Source organism: Camelus ferus, chromosome 24 (genome assembly GCF_009834535.1).
Source record: "Camelus ferus isolate YT-003-E chromosome 24, BCGSAC_Cfer_1.0, whole genome shotgun sequence".
Classification (NCBI taxonomy): Eukaryota; Metazoa; Chordata; class Mammalia; order Artiodactyla; family Camelidae; genus Camelus; species Camelus ferus.
In genome coordinates this window covers 2,373,104-2,392,037 of record NC_045719.1, presented here as the reverse complement: position 1 = coordinate 2,392,037, position 18,934 = coordinate 2,373,104, and the positions used below count along the sequence as shown (strand labels likewise).

Here is an 18,934-nt window from a genome sequence, read left to right as displayed (position 1 = left end):
AAACACTAATGTGAAAAGATATTATTTATAATAACCAAGATATGGAAACAGCGCAAGTGCCCATTGATGGATGAATGGATGAAGAAAATGTGATGTGTAGCTCTGTCTATATATGTATGTGTACACACGTGTGTACACACACACACACACAAAATGGAATATTATTCAGCTATAAAAAGAGTGAAATCTTGCTGTTTGTGACAGCATGGATGGACCTCAAAGTGCATTATGCTAAGTGAAATAAGTTAGACAATGGAAGACAAATAACATCTGATTTCTCTTATAGAAGGGATTTTTTTAAAAAAAGTTCGTAGGTACAGAGAACAGATTTGTGGTTGCCAGAGTGAGGGAGGGGTGGGATAGAAATGGGTGAGAGAGGACAAAATATATTTTTTTTAATTGTGGAGAAAAAATCATGGGGATGTGAAGTACAGCATGGTGACTATAGTTAATAATACTGTATTGCATATTTGAAAGTTGCTAAGAGACTAAATCTTTAAAAGTTCGCATCACAAGAATAAAGGTTTGTAACTGCACGGTGATAAATGTTAACTAGACTTATTGTGGTGATTATTTTGCAATATACATATGCCAGATCATTATATTGTACACCTGAAACTGATATAATGTTACATGTCAGTTATGCCTCAAAGCATGATTAAAATGGTAAATTCTGTGTACGTATATTTAACTACATTTTATGTGTGTGTATGTGTTTCAACAAAAATGACAGCGTAGTTTTTCTTTTACAAATCAATAGAAAAATGATGATTTCCACAGTAGAAAAATGGCTAAGGATCCTAGCAAAATTCGGAAGAGGAAAAACGGAGAATAAGTTGTTGAAGTAGGGTATAAAGTTTTTTGATAATGAGAAGTCACCTAAGGGATCAGAGCACGGAATGGAATATGGACATGAACTCTGAAGAAAGCCAGGATGGGGCCAGGATTTTGATGTAGAGATAAAGGCTGTAAGTGACAAAGTTAGTATTTAGTGAAGTGACTGGCAGGTGTGTGGGTGCTTGCTGTGAAAAGGGTAGGGGCAAATGTTGCTTAATGGTTCCCAAGCCATTAAAATTACCTGGGAACTTTTTTTTTAAATAACCTATTTACTTCAGAATAGTACTAGATTTAGAGAACAATTGCAAAGGTAGCACAGAGTTCCTGTATACTTTACCCCAGGTTCTTCTGTTTTCAGTGTCTTAACTTTAGCATGGTACATTTGCCATAACTGATAGACCAATATTGATACATTATTATCAAGTAAGTCCGTACTTTATTCAGATTTCTGTAGTTTTCACCAAATGTCATTTCTTTGTTCCAGAATCCTATTCATAATACCACATTACATTTAGTCATCATGTCTCCTTAAGCTCTTCTTGACTGATAATTTCTCAGATTTTCTTTGTTTTTGATGACTTGACAGTTTTAAAGAGTGCTGGTCAGGTCGTTTTGTAGGGTGTCCCACTCCTGGAATTTGTCATGTTTTTCTTATGATTAGACTGGGATTATGCAATTTGGGAGGAAGATTACAGAGGTAAAATGCCATTTTCACCACATCTTATCAAGGCTACGTATTATCCACATGATTCATTACTGTTGATGCTAACTTTGATCACCTTGCTGAGATATTACTTGCTGAGCTTTTCACGTTCTTGTTTTCCCCACCTTGTTCCATGTTGTGTTCTTTGGTAGAAAATCACTCTGTGGCTTACACTTAGAGAGTGGGGAGTTATGCTCCACCGCCTTGAGAGCAGAACGTCTACATAAACTGCCTAAAATTCTTCATGAAAATTTGTCTTCTCTCTTATTATTTAATTTGTTCAATCACTTATTTACATCAGTATGGACACATGGATATTTATACCTTGGATTGTAACCCAACCCTCTTTTACTTACTCTGTTGCTCAGAGTAGTCTGACTTTGCCAGTGGGGACCTCTTTCAGTTGATACCTGGTATCCCTTTGACATATTCCCATTGTTGAGTTTATATATTTATGTATATTTTTTGAGCACTTTCTTACTCTGGCAGTACAAGAGTCTCCAGACTCACATATATTTTCTGCCTTAGAATCAGCCATTTCTCTAAGGAACTCAGGTTCCTTTCACTGGAGTAAGGTACTCGTAACCAAGATCTTGGTGTTAGGTGTGCTCCTTGTTACTGACGTCTGTTGCTTCTGGGCTTTGAGCTGACAGGAAGGAAATATATGTATGTATACTAATTCTGTATATACATATCTATAAATACTTCTGTATGTAACCATCTGCATCTGCACCAAGCAAGACATGAGTTCATACTGATGTCTCAAACAGTGATCCATTCCCACATTGCAGCCTCCTCCTGACTTGCCCGTCTGTAACCTCCTACTCCAACGGTGAGAACTGGCGCCCACCATCCACTGTTCATTTACCCAGGTGTCTGTTTCCAGAGTGCACGTATGCTGATTTCAGAATTGTTAATGTGTACCACTAGGGAGCTTTTTTCTTGAAATAAAATTCACATAACATAATTCACCATTTTAACCACTTTAAAATGTACAATTCACTGGTTTTAAGTATATTCACAGTGTTTTGCAACCATCATCACTGTATAATTCCAGAATATTTTCATCATCCAAAAAGAAACCTTGTACCCATTGAGCAGCCAGTCCCTGTTTGCCTCTCCTCCAGCACCTGGCAGCCACTATGGGGGCTTTTAAAAAAGTGGTATTTATGTTACCTCCAGGTACACTGATTTAGTAGCTCTAAAGTTGAAGCTAGAATATGTATCTTTAAAAAAAAGGATTCTGCTTTGCTTTTGATAAGGAAGTTTGAATTACCAAGTGGCATGAGCCTAAAAGAACAGCATATTTCAAGTAAATTGAAATGTTGTAGAAGCAATAGTGTCAATCAAGGAGCACCTCATCAAAGCTAAAAGCAAGGCCAACACAGTTGGGTGATTTTTAATTTAAAAGTCAACTTAGGGTTAAAGTTGGGGAAAGAAATCATTTTATAAACTGTCAGTTTGTCACATCTGTGTGTATATTTCAGTTCGGTTTTAATCTGTGTAGTCTGTTTCATCTATTACCAAGTTTGGTGTCAGTAACTTTGTTCTGCCTGTTTTCTCTTGGGGGTTTTGTTCTATTTTGTGATTTTATTTTAAATTTCTGCTTAGCCTAATCATAGAAAGCTACCTTCTTCCTCTCCCCACTCCCTTGGTAAAAATGCACTCTTAAAGGAGGAGTATGAATTGCCAAGTAGCTCTGGAGCTGTGGTAAAGCCAGGTATATCTGATAACTGAGTTGGGAGACTTGCTGACACACTAAGTTTGCTCTCTTGGTTTGTAGGTGGAAGCTAAAGACAAGTACTTAGTGTTTTGTGATCCCCTATGCAGAACTTTTAAGACAAACTTACAGTTCGAAGATAGAGTGACTAGAGCAAACAGAATAAAATCACATTTAAAGCATTGATTCTGAGGGTCCAATGCTTACTAAATGCTGAAAGACTATGAAGTGATCTCAAAATACAGACTTTCCCTAATTCTTTTTTTTTTCATTTTTCAGTTTTATTAGGTAGAATTGTTACAATTTGATTCACATACAATATATTGCTTGTAAATACATACGTACAATATACTACACATTCTTTTAGTTAACATATATGTACTGATTATTGTTTCTAATGACAGTTTAGAGCTTTAGCTTTTTAAACTTAACATGGTTACCAAAGGAATAAAGCCAACCACAAAATAAGAATCAACAGGAGACTTTTCCTAATTCTAAGAGGAACATTTCTGGAGATTTTCACCATAGCATACAGCTTCACAATTTATCTATTTCTATTCTCCAAAGTTCTCTAGCTATATAGTCAACTAGAGGTATTTTTTCCTCTCATTCCCATCTTGCAAATAGTCTACCAGAGTCTTCTCTCCTTTGTTTCCCTTAACCCTCTCTCCTTTTGCCACATTGGGTAGTTATTCCCAAAAGGCATGGTCCCAAGGCTTATTTCCTTCTTGAGTAGCTCTCCAAGGTTTCTTCTTAACACAGTGTGGCCTCTCCTAGTGCGCAGTTTTGTACTCTCTACTAAGAAGATAAAATTTTCTCCAAATTGTTAGCCTTAGGATAAGTAGTAATTCATAAACAACAACAAAAATTAGCATATTAATGTTTCCTGAAGAGTCAATTTAGTTACTGTACTAAGAAGTCTACCTGCAAGCAAGACCTGGCATCCTTGCAGTACCTTAGCTTTTAAGAAGGATGCTTACCTGTGTATGTCACCATTCTTGTCTTGAGTTAGTTGTGTTCCTTGAGTTTGCTGTTCTTGCTATTAAATTATAATTTAGCATTAGTTTAGTGACATTTAATGACATCATTAAATTTGTTATACTTATTTGGTTAAACTTTATATTGTAGGGTGGTGATGTACATTTTTATCAACAGTAGTATTTGGCACATTTCCAGTGCCTGGACTTCTTGGGCATACATGCATTGCCCCCCACCCCCAAATGAATTGTATATTGTGTCTCAAAAATGAGTTGGTCAGGCTCCATTTGCTAAAGCAAGTGCATGTATAATCCATGAGAATTTGCTTGCAGAATGATTTTTTTCCTCTAGTGGAAAGAAGGATATGGTAAGGTAAATAGACAGTGGGGTCTTTTTCACCACCTTACACAAGTGAAGAGATTTGAGATACAGTAGTTTTCTTCCAGTTGTGATTACCTCCTCCCCCAGTGTCAAAAGTAGTTTCTGGAGATCCCAATAAAGGAGGCTTTGAAAAATCAGTTTAGAAAATACCGTTTAAAGTTGTATTTAATTGTAAAGAACTGCTAAAACTTAAAACATTTTCTACTTAATAATATGAAAGAAAAAGAAATACAAACACTGGTTTACAAGCTTCTATTGAGACTGTTTCAAACTTAAAACCCTACAGAAGACAGTAACTAAGAAAATTTTTCTGTCTAGAGTGGAAGAGAAAATAAACTTCCAGAGAAGCCAGTGTTAAAGGTTGTAATTAATAGGCCGTGACATGAAACTAATAGTTGTTCTGTATACTTCCCAGAAAAAAAGGAAACATAAATCTAAAAGAAAACTATGGCGTATTTATGGCGTATCTGTCAGTAGAGTGACAGACTAAATGTGAGACCAGTGTTTGCTCTTGAGGATCCTTTTCATTGTCAGTGAAAGTATTCTCCCAAAGAGTTACTGTCCTGTGAAGATAGGAAGTGACAGTAAAATGTTTTGTTTTGTTTTTAATAAGACTCTTAGGCTGCCTAATGTGGTTATTTTCAAATGAGTTGATACCCCACATACCCACACACATGTACGTTGTGCTTAACGTGGTAGGGAAATCCCGTATTAATAAAGTGGCTGTGCTACTTTGCATTTCTTCCTAACCCTTGGCAGTGTATCAGAGTTCCAGTTCCTCTACATCACCAATACTTGATCTTCCTTACTTGTTCTGATTTTAGCTGTTCTTGTGGGTGTATAGTAGCATCTCATTATTATTTTCCTGATGACTAACAACTAACTTTTTCTGTGCTTATTTGCCACTTACTATATATTCTTTGATGAACTATCTGTTGAAGTCTTTTGTTCCTTTTAAAGTTGGATTATCTTCTTATTGATTTGTGGGAGTTATTTATATATTCTGGGTATAAGTCATTTATAAAGATATAATTTGCAAGTATTTTCTCCCTGTGTGGCTTGCTTTGCGTTTTCTTAACAATGTCATTTAAAGAGCAAAAGTGCTTTGTGAAGTTCAATTTATCCATATTTTTCCTATTATAGTTTCTGCTTTTCATAGCTTATTTAAGAAGTCTTTGTTTAACCCAAGGTCATACAGTTGTTCTAACACTATTTGTATCTTTATAATGTACTATATCTTTATGATGAAATCAGGTAACGTATGTAAGTCCATGAATTTGGTTTTATTCTCAAAGTTATTTGGACTTTTTTAGGTCCTTACCATTTTTATATCCATTCTAGAGACAGTTAGTCAGTTTCTATTAAAAAAAGAAGCATCCTGAGATTTTGACAAGGACTGCATTACCTTAGAGATCAGTCTGGGGGAGAACTGACATTTTACTGAGACTTCTGATCCATATGAACATAGTATATCTCTTTATTTTGGTCTTTAATTTCTTTCAGCAGTGTTTTTTATTTGTCAGTATGTAGTCTTACACATATTTTGTTATATTTATTCTTAAGAATTTAGTATTTTTGATGCTATTATAAGTTGTGTTTTTAATTTCAATGTCAAACTTTTTGTTGTTAGTATATAGAAATAATATTAATTTTCATATATTGACCATGTATCCTTTGTCCTTCCTGTGCTTGCTTATAAGTTCTAGTAACCTCTTTGTAGATACTTTGCCTTTGTTTCCATAGGCAATCATTTCATCCTGAAATAAGACCAGTTTACTTCTTCCTTTCCAAGCTATATACCTTTTATTTCTTTTTCTTGCTTTATTTTACTACTTAGGGCTACCAGTAAGTATAATTTTGAATACAAGTGGTGATATCATCTCAAAAGATGCAGAAAAAGCATTTGACAAAATTCAACATCCTTTCAAAATAAAAAAACTCTTAACAACTTAGGTATAGAAGGAATATACTGAAACATAATAAAGGCTGTATGTAACAAGCCCACAGCTAACATCATACTCAACAGTGAAAAGCTTTTAGCTTTTCCTCTAAGGTCAGGAACAAGACAAGGATGTCCACTCTCACCACTTCTGTTCAACATAGTACTAGAAGTCCTAACCAGAGAATTTAGGCAAAAGAAATAAAAGACATCCAAATCAAAAAGAAAGAAGTTAAATTGTCTCTGCAGATGGCATGATCTTATATATAAAAAGCCCTAAAGATTCTATGAAAACTGTTGAGCTAATAATTTCAGTAGAGTTTCCAGATACAAAATCATCATTCAAAAAGCAATTGCATTTATCTACACTAACAGTGAACTCTCTGAAAAAGAACTTTTTAAAATCCCGTTTATAATAGCATGACAGAGAATAATATACTTAGAAATACTTTAACCAAGTAGGTAAAAGATCTGTACACTGAAACATGTAAATGACTTTGATGAAAGAAGTTAGACATGAATAAATGGAAAGATACCCTGTGTTCGATAGGGAAGAGTTATTATTAAAATGACAGTACTACCGAAAGTGCTCTACAGATTCAGTGCAGTCTTTATCAAAATTACAGTGGTGTTTTTCACAGCAGTAGAAAAAACAATTCTAAAATTCATGTAGAACCAGAAAAGACTCTGAATAGCCAAAGCAATCTTGAGAAAGAATAACAAAGCTGGAGGCATCACACTGTCAGATTTCAAACTGTACTGCAAAGCTATAGTAATCAAAACAGTAGGGTACTAGCATAAAAAGAGACACACAGACCAATAGAACAGAATAAAAAGCCCAGAAACAAACCCACACATACAGTCAACTAATCTTTGACAAGAATGCCAAGAACTCAAAATGGGAAAAATATTTTTTCAGTAAGTGGTGTTGGGAAAAGTGGATATCCACGTGCAAAAGAATGAAATTGGCCTCATATATGTCATATACAAAAATTAACTTGAAATAGATTAATAAATGCAAGGCCTGAAACCATAAAATTCCTACAAAAAAAATACAAGGAAAAAGCTCCTTGGCATTAGTCTTAACAGTGGTTTCACGGACATGACACCAAAAGCACAGACAAGAGCAAAAGTAAGTGGGACTATATCAGATAAAAAATATTCTGCCCAACGAAGGAAACAAAATGAAAAGGCAGCCTATGAAATGGGAGAAAAATATTTGCGAACCATACATCTGAGAAGCGGGTAATATCAAAATATGTAAGGAAACTCATACAGTTCAAGCAAAACCAAAACAAAACAACAGCAACAACAAAGAAACAGTTAAAAAATGGGCAAAGGACCTGAACAGGCGTTGTTTTGAAAGAGGACATACATATATGTAAAGGTACATATAGCATCACTAATCATAAGGGAAACACAAATCAAACCACTAGGAGATAACACCACATACCTCTTAGGATGGCTGTTACCAAAAAGACAGGAGATAGTAAGCGTTGGTGAGGGTGTGACAAAAAGGGTCCCTTGCACACTGTTGGTAAGAATGTAAATTGGTGCAGCCACTTTGGAAAACAGGATGGAGATTCCTCAAAAAATTAGAAGTAGTACTGCTGTCTGATCCAGCAATCCTACTTTCAGGTATATGTTCAGAGGGAATGAAAGTAGTATTCTCTGTATGTTACCCCATTACCCCATGTTCATTGCAGCATTATTCACAGTAGCCAAAGTATAGAATCAACCTGTTGATGGATAAATGGATAAAAAAATGTTGACCCTTGAACTGGGTGGGGGTTATGGACACCAGTCCTCTGTGCAATCAAAAATCTGTGTATAACTTTGCAGTTGGCTCTCTCTATCTGCAGTTCTACATTCTCTGATTCAACCAACCCTGGATAGTGTAGTATGTATTTATTGGGAAAAAAAAAAACCCACGTATAAATGGACCTTCACAGTTCAAACCTGTGTGTGTTACTCAAGGGTCAACTGTGTATATTTACAGTGGGATTTATTCAGCCATTAAAAACATGTATCCTGCTGTTTGCCACAACAGGGTTGAACCTGGAAGACATGCTATATAAGTGAAATAAACCGACAGATAAATACGCTATGATCTTACTTAGCTGTGGAATCTAAAAATGTTGAAATCACAGAGCCAGGGAGTAGGGTGGTGGTTGCCAGAGGCTGGGGAGTGGGTGAAATGGAGATGATGGTCAAAGGACGTAAACTTTCACTTGTAAGATGAATAAGTTCTGGGGATCTAATGTACAGTCAATAATGCTGTATTGTATCCTTGAAATTTGCTGAGAGTAGATTTTAAGTGTTCTCACTGCACATGCACAGAAAATGCTAACTATGTAAAGAGATGCATATGTTAATTAGCTTGATTGTGCTAATCATTTCACATAAATCATCTCATTGTACACCTTAAACATATACAATTTTCATTTGTCAATTATACATTAGTAAAGCTGTGGGTGAAAAGTGACAAGAGCAGACATCCTTGCCTCATTGTTGATCTTAGGAGAAAAAGAAAATATTCAAATTCTGTTTGCTGAGTTTCGTCCATTAATGGGAATATTAAATTTTATCAAAAAGCTTTTCCTGTGGTGTTGAAATGGTTATTTATTTATTGCTTTTAGTCTTTTAATACTGTGAATTATATAGATTGATTTTCAGACATTAAGCTGACCTTGAATTCCTGGTATAAATCCCACTTGGTCATTATGTAACATCTTTTTTACGTTGGTGGATTTGGTTTGCTAATACTTTGTTGAGGATTTTTTGTTATATGATTATGAGGTATATTGGTCTATAATTTTTTTGTAAAAGACTATTCTGGTTTGGTATCAGGGTGTTGATGGTGTCATAAAATAGGTTCCTTTCTCTTTTCTTTTTCAGGAGAGTTTGTGTAGAAATTGGCGTTATTTCTTACTTACGTGTTGTATAGAATTCACCATTGATGCCTTCTGGGCCTGGAGTTTTCTCTGTTTTTAAATGTGAAATCAATTTCTTTAGTGAGTTTCAAGTTGTTGAGATTCTGTTTTGTCTATTTCATTTAATTTGTTGAATTTATTTGTATAAAGTTTATAATATTTCTTTATTATCCTTTATGTATTTATGGAATCTGTAGTGATGTTCCCTCTTTCATTGTTGGTTTTGGTTATGTAGGGCTCCTCTATTTTATTTCTAAAAGATCTGGCTGAGAGATGTATATGTTTTATTGATTTTTTTTTTAAAGAACCACTTTTCATTTTCATTGGTTTTTCTTTTTTTTAATTTGGATATATTCATACTATATTTCTATAATTGGTTCTGGTTTAACTTCTTTATTGTGTGAGAACAAACTCTGTATGATTTTAATTATTTTAACTTTATTAACATTTGTTTATGATCCGTGATGTGGCCTATCTTGCTGAATATTCTATGTGCCCTTGAAAAGAATGAGTATTCTGTTTGTTGTGTAGATTTTTCTATAAATGTCAATTAGATCCAGTCAATCTGAATCACTGGCATTTTTTTTAGTTCGTTTATAACCTTGTTGGTTTCTGTCTTACTGAGAGAGTAATTGAAGCTTCCAAGTCTTACCAGTTTGTTTATTTCTCCTGTCAGTTCTGTCTGGTTTTGCTTCCTGTACTTGAAGCTATGCTGCTAGTTGCATACACATTTAGTGAACTGATCCTTTTATCAGTATATGGTGTGTTCCTCTTGGCTTTGAGATCTCTTTTGTCTGATGTTAATATAGTCCCTCCAGCTCTCCTCTGATTATGCTTGCATGGCATATCTTTTTCCATTCTTTTACTTTTAACCTACTCATACCATTATATTTGAAGTGAATTTCTTATTAGTAGTAGCATATAGTTTTGTCATTTTTTTTGACAGTCTCTAGCTTTTAATTGGTGTGTTTAAAGTATTTGCATTTTATATAATTATTGCTGTTTGCATTAGTTCTATCATTTTATTGCTGTTTTGTTTCTTCTGTTTTTTATTCCTCAGTATTTCTTTTCCTGCCTTCTGTTGGGTTATTTGTACATTTTTAAATATTCAGGTTTAATTTACCTAATGTGATTTTGATTATCTCTTTGTGTATTGATTGTTCCAGTGATTACAGTATATATCACGGGCCCAGAACCTAATTATATACTAAATGCTTCCTTGACTGAAGTTATAGTTTTAAAATCCAATTGCGATTTCTGTTGTTAGTGCTGAAATTTTCCAAATAAACTCATTGAAAAATAATACAAGCTTTTTAAAACATACAGCCCATTAATATAAATTTATTGTCATGTATAATTTTCTGACGAAATACAACACGTCTTCATTCACCGATAACTTTTTTGCTTAATCTACAGAAGATAATGCTTTATCTTCATGGTCTCACCTAGGTTAATGCCTGTTGATAGTATGCAGCTCAGTTTTGCTTTTGAGTCTGAACTTTTGTGTTTATATATGACTTGTAACTCTAACTCTGTAAGCTAGCTCTGAGGACAGTGCTAAGTTTAAGTGATTCTGTTTATATGGTAATAGCCGAATCCGTTAAGTGGCTGTCAGGGAAACTTTGCCTTTTGTGTGTAGTGTCAAAAATTTCCCTTTGTTTCCTTGTTTCCTTATCTATAAATGGAAGATTTGAATTATTTAAAGTCTGGCAGCTTTTTTTTTGTTGAAATATACTCTAATTTGGCTATATCCAGGTTAATTTAACCTACTAGTTTTTTTTATATTTTATCAATTAATTCAGTTTAGTTAAGGGATTTTGGTTTTGTTTCTGTTGAAACCAAACTAATTTTAAAGCACCAGTAGAACAATTTGAAGAGCATAGATTTTACTGGTTTTTTGTTCAAGATACCTGAGTTTTAATAATTCATATAGATACTAGAATGTAGCTTACTTAAGTCTGTAATACCCATCTATAGGAAATTTATAGCATGAAATAGTTAAAATTAGGCTTGCCAGTTACTCTGCTTGTGATTGTGGCTCATGTCACAGTCCCATTGGCCAACATCCTCAGTTTAGCCCAGTGCTGTGCTGTAGAGCGTTCTGGGGTAATAGAAATATGTGTCTGCACTGTATCATTTGGTAGCAACTTTAATTTAACTTTCAGCAACCACATGTGGCTAATAGGTCATCAGACAGCAACACAGGTATAGTCTCATGGCTTCCCCTTTCTTATGTAAAAGTCCCTTTTGGGAATTTTTTCTGGATCTCTCAAGCAAAACCTTCCAAGAAGTTCTTTGGCCTATTAAATCAGCTTGCAGAGCAGGAGACAGAAGGCTGAATAAGTTGGAAAGAAAATGATACATGAAGTGGTAACTATAGTACAGTATGATAAGGATTAAATCAACAGATAGGCCAGTAGAGTGACTGGATACCTGGGGATAGATGTCTGGGAGTTCGGTGAATGAAAATAAACCACTCTGGGGATTTTAAGTAGTAAGGACTTAATTAATTTAATTTAAAATAGAATTAGATGTTATAAAATTACTGATCAAACCTATCAAGTTACTGGTTGGGTCTTCAGAAATAATTTCCAGACCAGTGCAGAACTACTGCAGAATCTGTTAGGAGCTCCTGGCATTGAAACCATGCTGGAATGGCAAACACTTTGCTTACTTGGACTGCTGCTCGTTATCCAGGAAACTGATGTTAGATATTAGTCTGGAGAAGATGGGAAGAAATATGGAAGTTCTCTTTTCTTCTTTTCAGTGGCAAACTGAATGGACTTGAACAAGGAAGCTTTAATTAGAAGCTCAAATTGTTAAATGAAAATTTATTTTAGGCTTGATTAGCCTCTCTGAGAAAATTAATTATTTTATAGAGACATAGAGGAAATTACACTAATTGTGGTGCATAAACTTTAAGTAGGTTTTATTGCATATGTATACAAATAACCCTTCTATATCCATTTTTTACAGATCCAGGATGAGAAGACTGATAAAGGTGGAAGCTAGCTGAACAGCTGTAAGATGCCCAAATCTGGGTTCACAAAACCAGTTCAAAGTGAAAATTCTGACAGTGACAGCAATATGGTAGAAAAACCGTATGGAAGAAAGGTACATGAGTATGCTAAAGATCTGTTTACTCTTTGGAAATTATGAAAAAGACTCCTGATTAGTATTTGTGGTAATTACTCACAAAATAAAAAGCAGTATGGATGCCAGATCAATTCAGACTGTTTATCTAAGCCCCTTAGAGGTAAATTGGATTCCTAGGGATGAGATTGTTTTCCTTTCCCTAAGATAACATGATTACTAATATCGCACAATTACTTGAGAAGTAATCATTGAGCCAGGGGGCAGTGGGGGGGTGGGGGATCCAAGTCCTTAGTCATTTCTTCTCTGACCCCTGGTGGTGAAACACATATTCAGTTTTCCATATCTGTAACTTCGGATAAATTTACACGAACACTTTCAACTTCAGTGTATCTCTCTATTAATAGACAGTAGAGCTTTATAGAATTGTTGTGACAGTGAAATGACTTAAGTATTGTACTTAATGCAATGCTTGATACATAGTAAGTGCCCAATAAATGTTAACTATTTTGTTGTTTTATCATTAGTCATTGCTAGTGACCCGTGATTCTCTCCTTTTACATCTATCTTTCTTCATTCCTACTCAATTTAGTACCTCAGAACCTTTATTTAGACTTTTGCAACTGTCTCCTAACTAGTCTCACTATCCCTAGTCTCTCCTTATCTAGTTAGTTTTATACATTACCTTTGAATTTTTCTTTTTGTTTTGTTTTCTTCCTTTTAAGTCCTTTTCCTCCCCTAAGCTATTTTCTTGTTGAAGGACATCTGAAATGTTTCCAGTTTGGGAAATATGAATAAAGCTGCTATGAACATCTGTGTACAAATCTTTTTTTTTTAATAGCTTTATGGAGGTATAATTTATTTACCATAAAATTCACCACCCATTTAAATGTGCAATTCAGTGATTTTTAGTAAGTTTATAGAATTGCATAGCCATCATCATAATCCAGTTTAGACCATTTCCATCATTGCTAAAAGATCCTTATGCCCATTTGCTGTGTTTTTCCGTTGCCACCCCAAACCCCAGACAACCCCAAATCCGCTTTCATAATCAGGAAACATAAGTTTTCAACTTTGTTCTTTTCAAAAATCCTTTTGGCTATTCAGGGTCTTTTGCATTTCCATATAAATTTTAGAATTAGCTTGTCAGTTTTCACAAAAAAATCTTGCCGGAATTTTTATAGAGATTGTATTGAATCTGTAAATTAAATCTGTAGATCACTTTGAATAGTATTGGCATCTTAACAATATGTTTTCCAATCCATCACCACAGAATCTCTCTCCATTTATTTAGATTTCCATTTTTCTTGAGCAATGCTTTATAGTTGTCAGTGTACAAATCTTGTGCTTCTGTTGTTAAATTATTAGTATTTTATTCTTTTGGATGCTGTTGTGGATAATTTCTTTTTGGCTTTTTCATTGCTAGTATATAGAAACAAATATTTTTGTATCATGGTTGTTTATCCTTAGACCTTGCTGAACTCATTTATTGGTTCAAAAAGTTTGAGGATTCCTTAGGATTTTCTACATGTGGAATTATGTCTTCTGGTTGTGAAGATAATTGAACTTTTTTTCCAGTATAAATACTTTCATTTTTTTTTTCTTGCTTGATTGCACTGGCAGTCTCTGCTTTTGATTACAATGTTTAATCCACTCACGTTTAATGTAATTATGGCTAAGGTTGGATTTTTATCTCCCATTTTACTCTGTTCTTAGGTATCTCATGTCTTTTTTCTCTCCCATCTTTGCTGCCTTTATTTAAAAAATATTTTTCAGTATACTGTTTAAATTTTTCTGATTTTTTTAAACTATGTTTCTTGAATGATAATCTTAAAATGTTGATCTAGGGATTATAATGTGCATGCTAATTACCCAGGTTAATGTTGACTTAATTCCAGTAAAATATAGCAACCTTGCTCCAGTATAGCTACATTTCATTCCCGTCCTTTGTGTTACCTATGTAATATAGATTACATCTACATTTGTTATTCACCCCAAAACAGAATGTTATAATTACTGTTTTATACAGTCTTCCTAAGGAATAAGAGAAGAAAAGAGAAATATATATTTATACAGTGTTTTGTTTTTACCTATAAATTTATCAATTTTGGCACTCTTAATTTCTTCCTGTGAATTCAGAGTACTCTTGTGTCATTTCCTTACAGTCTATAAGAATTTTTCTTATTATTTACTATAAGACAGATCTTCAGCTGTGATTTCTCTTAGTCTTCATTGATTTAGGAATATCTTGATTTTGCCATTTTTAAAAAACAGCTTTATTGAGATGTAATTCACATACCATACAATTTACTCATTTAAAATGAATAATCCAGTAGTTTTTAGTGTATGTTTACAGAGTTGTGCAGTCATCACCTCTTTCAATTTTAGAACATTTTCACCTGAAAAAGAAACCCTATGTACTCACTCCCCATTCTGTCCCCAAATCCCACAGCCCTAGACACCACTAAATCTCTTTCTGTCTCTATAGATACAGAATTCTTATTTGACTTTTCCCTTTTAGTGGATTGTCATCCCACTTCTTTCTCGCTTTAACTGTTTCTATGAGAATTCAGCTGTTAATTGTGATGATTTTTTTCGTTACTCTTCTCTTTTGCCTTTAAACAATTTGACTGTAATGTGTTTAGGATCCCTTTGTGTTTATCCTGCCTATGGTTTGTTGAGTTTCTTGTAGATCATTTGTTTTCATGAAATTTGAGGTGTTTAATTTACTGATTCTGTTTTTTTTGTTGTTTTTTTGCCATCTCATACCTGCTGTTGAACATACCTGATGCATTTTCAGTCACTCTGCTTTTCAGATCTTCTCTGTGTAATTTTTCTTTATTGATAGTCTCTATTTGATTAGTCATTATTGTCACACTTTAATTCTTTAAATATTATTTTCTTTCTTTCCTTTCTTTCTAATAGCTGCTCTCTTGACCCACTCAGAGAAGTTTCTGTTAAATACTTTTTTCCCTTGCTTTTCTGTCTTAATTTTTATTGAAAATTGGACAGTTTAGGTCAAACTATAGCAGCTCTGGATTTTCATTATTTCCCCCCTTAGAATTGTAATTGTTGCTAGTTTGTTTGTTTTTAGTAAAATGTCAGGCATTTTTCTGCAGGTATTTGTCATTTTGTCATGACCACTGGTGTCCATTTTAGGGGGAGTTGTTTGTTTGCTTTTAGCCTTGCTTTCTAGGGGTTGCCCTGGGTCTGCATAGGTCAGTTAGCAGCCATCAGTTGGTCCAAGGTTGTGCACAAACACCATGAGCTGGTAAGACTTCCACCTTCCACTGACATACTTGCATGTGTGTTGGGGAGTGTGTTCAGTGTTCAGGCATTTTTCAAATCTGCCCTAATATTTACTTTCTTTTGGGCTTACCCAGGTCTTCCCTTCTGTGTGCGGCCTCCTAGTCAACTAAGGATGGTGTAGAGAGCTTGGACCTCACAGGTCTTCCCTGCACGTGCACACAGCGTCCCCGTGAGTGAGGGGTGGGTGCCGAGCTTAGTGTGAACACAACCTTAAGCTGGTAGAACTGTGGTTTTTTCCCCTCCATCCCTTTCCTACCCTCTTTGCTATTTTTAGCAACAGTGTAGCTGGGTGGTAGGTTTTTGGCCTCCTTTACCAGTTCAGGTCGACTCTCTGGCAGCAAAGAAAGATGCTGGTTTTCATTGCCAGCCCCACCCTGGTACCACTTCATGCAAATTAAGCGTTGGTGAGGGAATGAGAACCACCCCAGGCAAGAATTCCAAATTCACTCACTGTTCTTACCTGTAGTTCACCAGTTTTTCTTGAAGAAAATGCTTCTCAGTTTGTTGTTTGCTTTTGTTCAATTTCTAGAGCCTTGAAATGGTTGTTTTTGACAGCTTTGTTCAGGTTTATGATTGTTTTCTTGGGGAGATAAGTAGCCAATATCTTTACTCCACCATAGGCAGAAGTTCTCCCCAGATGTATTTTAATATGCCAAATCTTAAGGAGAGTGATTCCGTTGACCTATTCACCTTATCCAGCAAACCTTATATGGGATGCCTGTTGTGTTATGTGCGTCTCCTGTGGCCCTTGGAATAAAACAATGAATGATCAAGTCCTAGCCTAAATCTTTTTTTGAGGACATGTAACTGATTACTCTACCAGTGTGTCTGGAATGTTTTGCTCTCAGGACCCTTTGATACTCTTCAACGTAACTGAGGAGCCCAAAGGGTTTTTTTATATGTGGACATGTCTGCTGATATTTACAATACCAGACATTAAAACAAAAAATTTAAATGTTCACTAATTGCTTTAAAAAACAATAAAACTATTACACGTTAACACAAGTAATGTATTTCTTTGAAAAGCAACTATATATATATATATACACACCAACACAAAAAAAAATAAGTTAGAAGAGGGTTGTTGTTTTGAAGATATCTTCTATGTGTAGCTTAACAGAAGGTAGCCAGATTCTCATCTACTTCTGCAGTCCATATGTTCTGATACCACGTGTCATGTGGTCGCTAGAAAACTCAAATGTACATTCTTTAGAGAATGGGAAAGATACACTAACATCTTAATATTATTGGGAGCAGATTTCTGACCTTGCAGATCCCCTGAAATGTTCTCAGGAACCATACTTTGTGGATGTCTGTGCTGTCGTCAGAAGCACACTAATGAAAGTATTCGAGTGAAAAGGAGAGAAGCAGTCAGTTCTAGGGTGTTCAGGGGTAGGAAAGGTGCTTAATCTGGATTCTCAAGGATAAATAAGTACGTGACCAGCAGAAAAATGGGGTTAAAGGGGCAGTCTAAACGGGGGCTGTGAAAAAGACAGGAGTGTGTTAAACTAGTGCATAAAGTTAGGACGGTTCATTATGGCCTTGTGTGCCTTGCTGAAGATCTTGAATTTTATCCTGTAGCCATTGAGCAGAAGGGAAGGGCCATGGTGGAGTCCAGAGACAGTGTTATTTAAAACCCTAAGGAAAAGGGAGTGTGGGCCGTGGCTGTGGGGATGCAAAGAAACTGGCAGATCTAAAAGACACTGAATTAATTAAACTTACTTGGGTCTGTAGAAAAAGTAGTCTGGGTCTACTCAGAGGTTGATTGGACTATTCCGAGAGAGCATTCAGAAAAAGGAGCAGATTGTTTCGAGAAGAATGTTTGGTTTGTACTTGTTGAATTAAGTTGCCTTTGGAACATTCAAGTAGAAGTGTCAGTAGGCAGTTAGATATGAGTCTAGAGCTTGAAACAGCTAGACTAGAAGTAAATCCATGAGGATTTGTGGGAGAATGAGCCATAGGTGTGGAGGTGTCACCCAGAGGGAGTAGGACAAGAGTGGAGAAGAGTGTACCCTAAGGAACTCAAAGGTTTCAGGTGGAGTCGGGAGGGGAGGAGCAAGGAGAACAGAGAGAGAAGCCGGAGAAGTTACCCAGAGAAGTCAGAGTGGGTGTCTGTTGCCAGATGCCCCAGAAGCTAATAGGGAAGACGGGGCCATTGGATTTTATCCAGTGAGACTCCTTACCAGTGACCTTGATAAAGGTCAGTTCAGTAGAGTTGTTAGAATACAGTGTTGTTAGATTTGAGGAAAGAATTAAAATGTTTATTTCTAAATGTTTAAATGTAGTGAAGGTTGCATTTGTGAAATTACATCTGAGCTACTTGATGTCAGTTTTTTGGATTTGAATTTACAAGGCTAAGGTTGTTGAAGCTTTTATTCTTCCTAGGTACTTTGTATATTTTTGAAAATTGTCACTAAATATACAGTAGTCCTGAGCATTGCCATCATAAAAATGTGATTTCTTTAAAGTGTACAGGCAAGCAAAAAGCAAACTTTTTACTACTGTATTTCTATTAAAAACATTGCTTAGGAAAGTTAAGAATACTTATTAATCATTAGATATATAAAATAAACACGAAGAATAAATGCAAACTATTAAATTCCTCATTTATTAACATTTGGCCTATGTAAAAGGATATATTCAACTGTTCTCAGTCTCAATCATTCAGTAATTTTTCAAGACTACGTTTGTTTGGGTAAGAGTCAGAAGCTCTTCCAAGGCAACATGCATGGTGCTTCCTGACATGCTTTGGGGTTTCCGAGCAGCTTACCATCAGAAGCTGTTGTTAGAAATAATTTTCTTCAGTTTTAAATAGATTTTTTGACTGCCTGTTTGCACCTTAAAGAGGACCATAATTTCCATTCCAAATTTCCTGCTTATAGACCATGTTATTACTGCTTCTTATGACAAAATATGGTTAGAAGGGACAGTAGGAGAGAAGGTAGCATGACTATTACTCATTTATTTGCAAAGCATATTTTTAGGATTGTCTTTTCTTAGTGAGTGAGTGGCCTTGAAGCCAGCCTCTAGCTTCTGCTGAG

At 35.2% G+C, this 18,934-nt stretch overlaps 1 protein-coding gene across 6 annotated transcripts in view; it reads left to right on the top strand.

The window, feature by feature from the left end:
- The window catches only part of ANKRD12 (ankyrin repeat domain 12), a 107,547-nt gene that overhangs the window by 15,476 nt on the left and 73,137 nt on the right, over nucleotides 1-18,934 (top strand). For all 6 annotated transcript variants that reach the window (XM_032467455.1, XM_032467453.1, XM_032467450.1 and 3 more), the window contains exon 2: nucleotides 12,468-12,605. In XM_032467455.1, coding sequence (XP_032323346.1) covers nucleotides 12,519-12,605 — 87 coding nt within the window. In that variant the 5' untranslated portion in view covers nucleotides 12,468-12,518. The remainder of the gene's footprint in view (nucleotides 1-12,467; nucleotides 12,606-18,934) is intronic.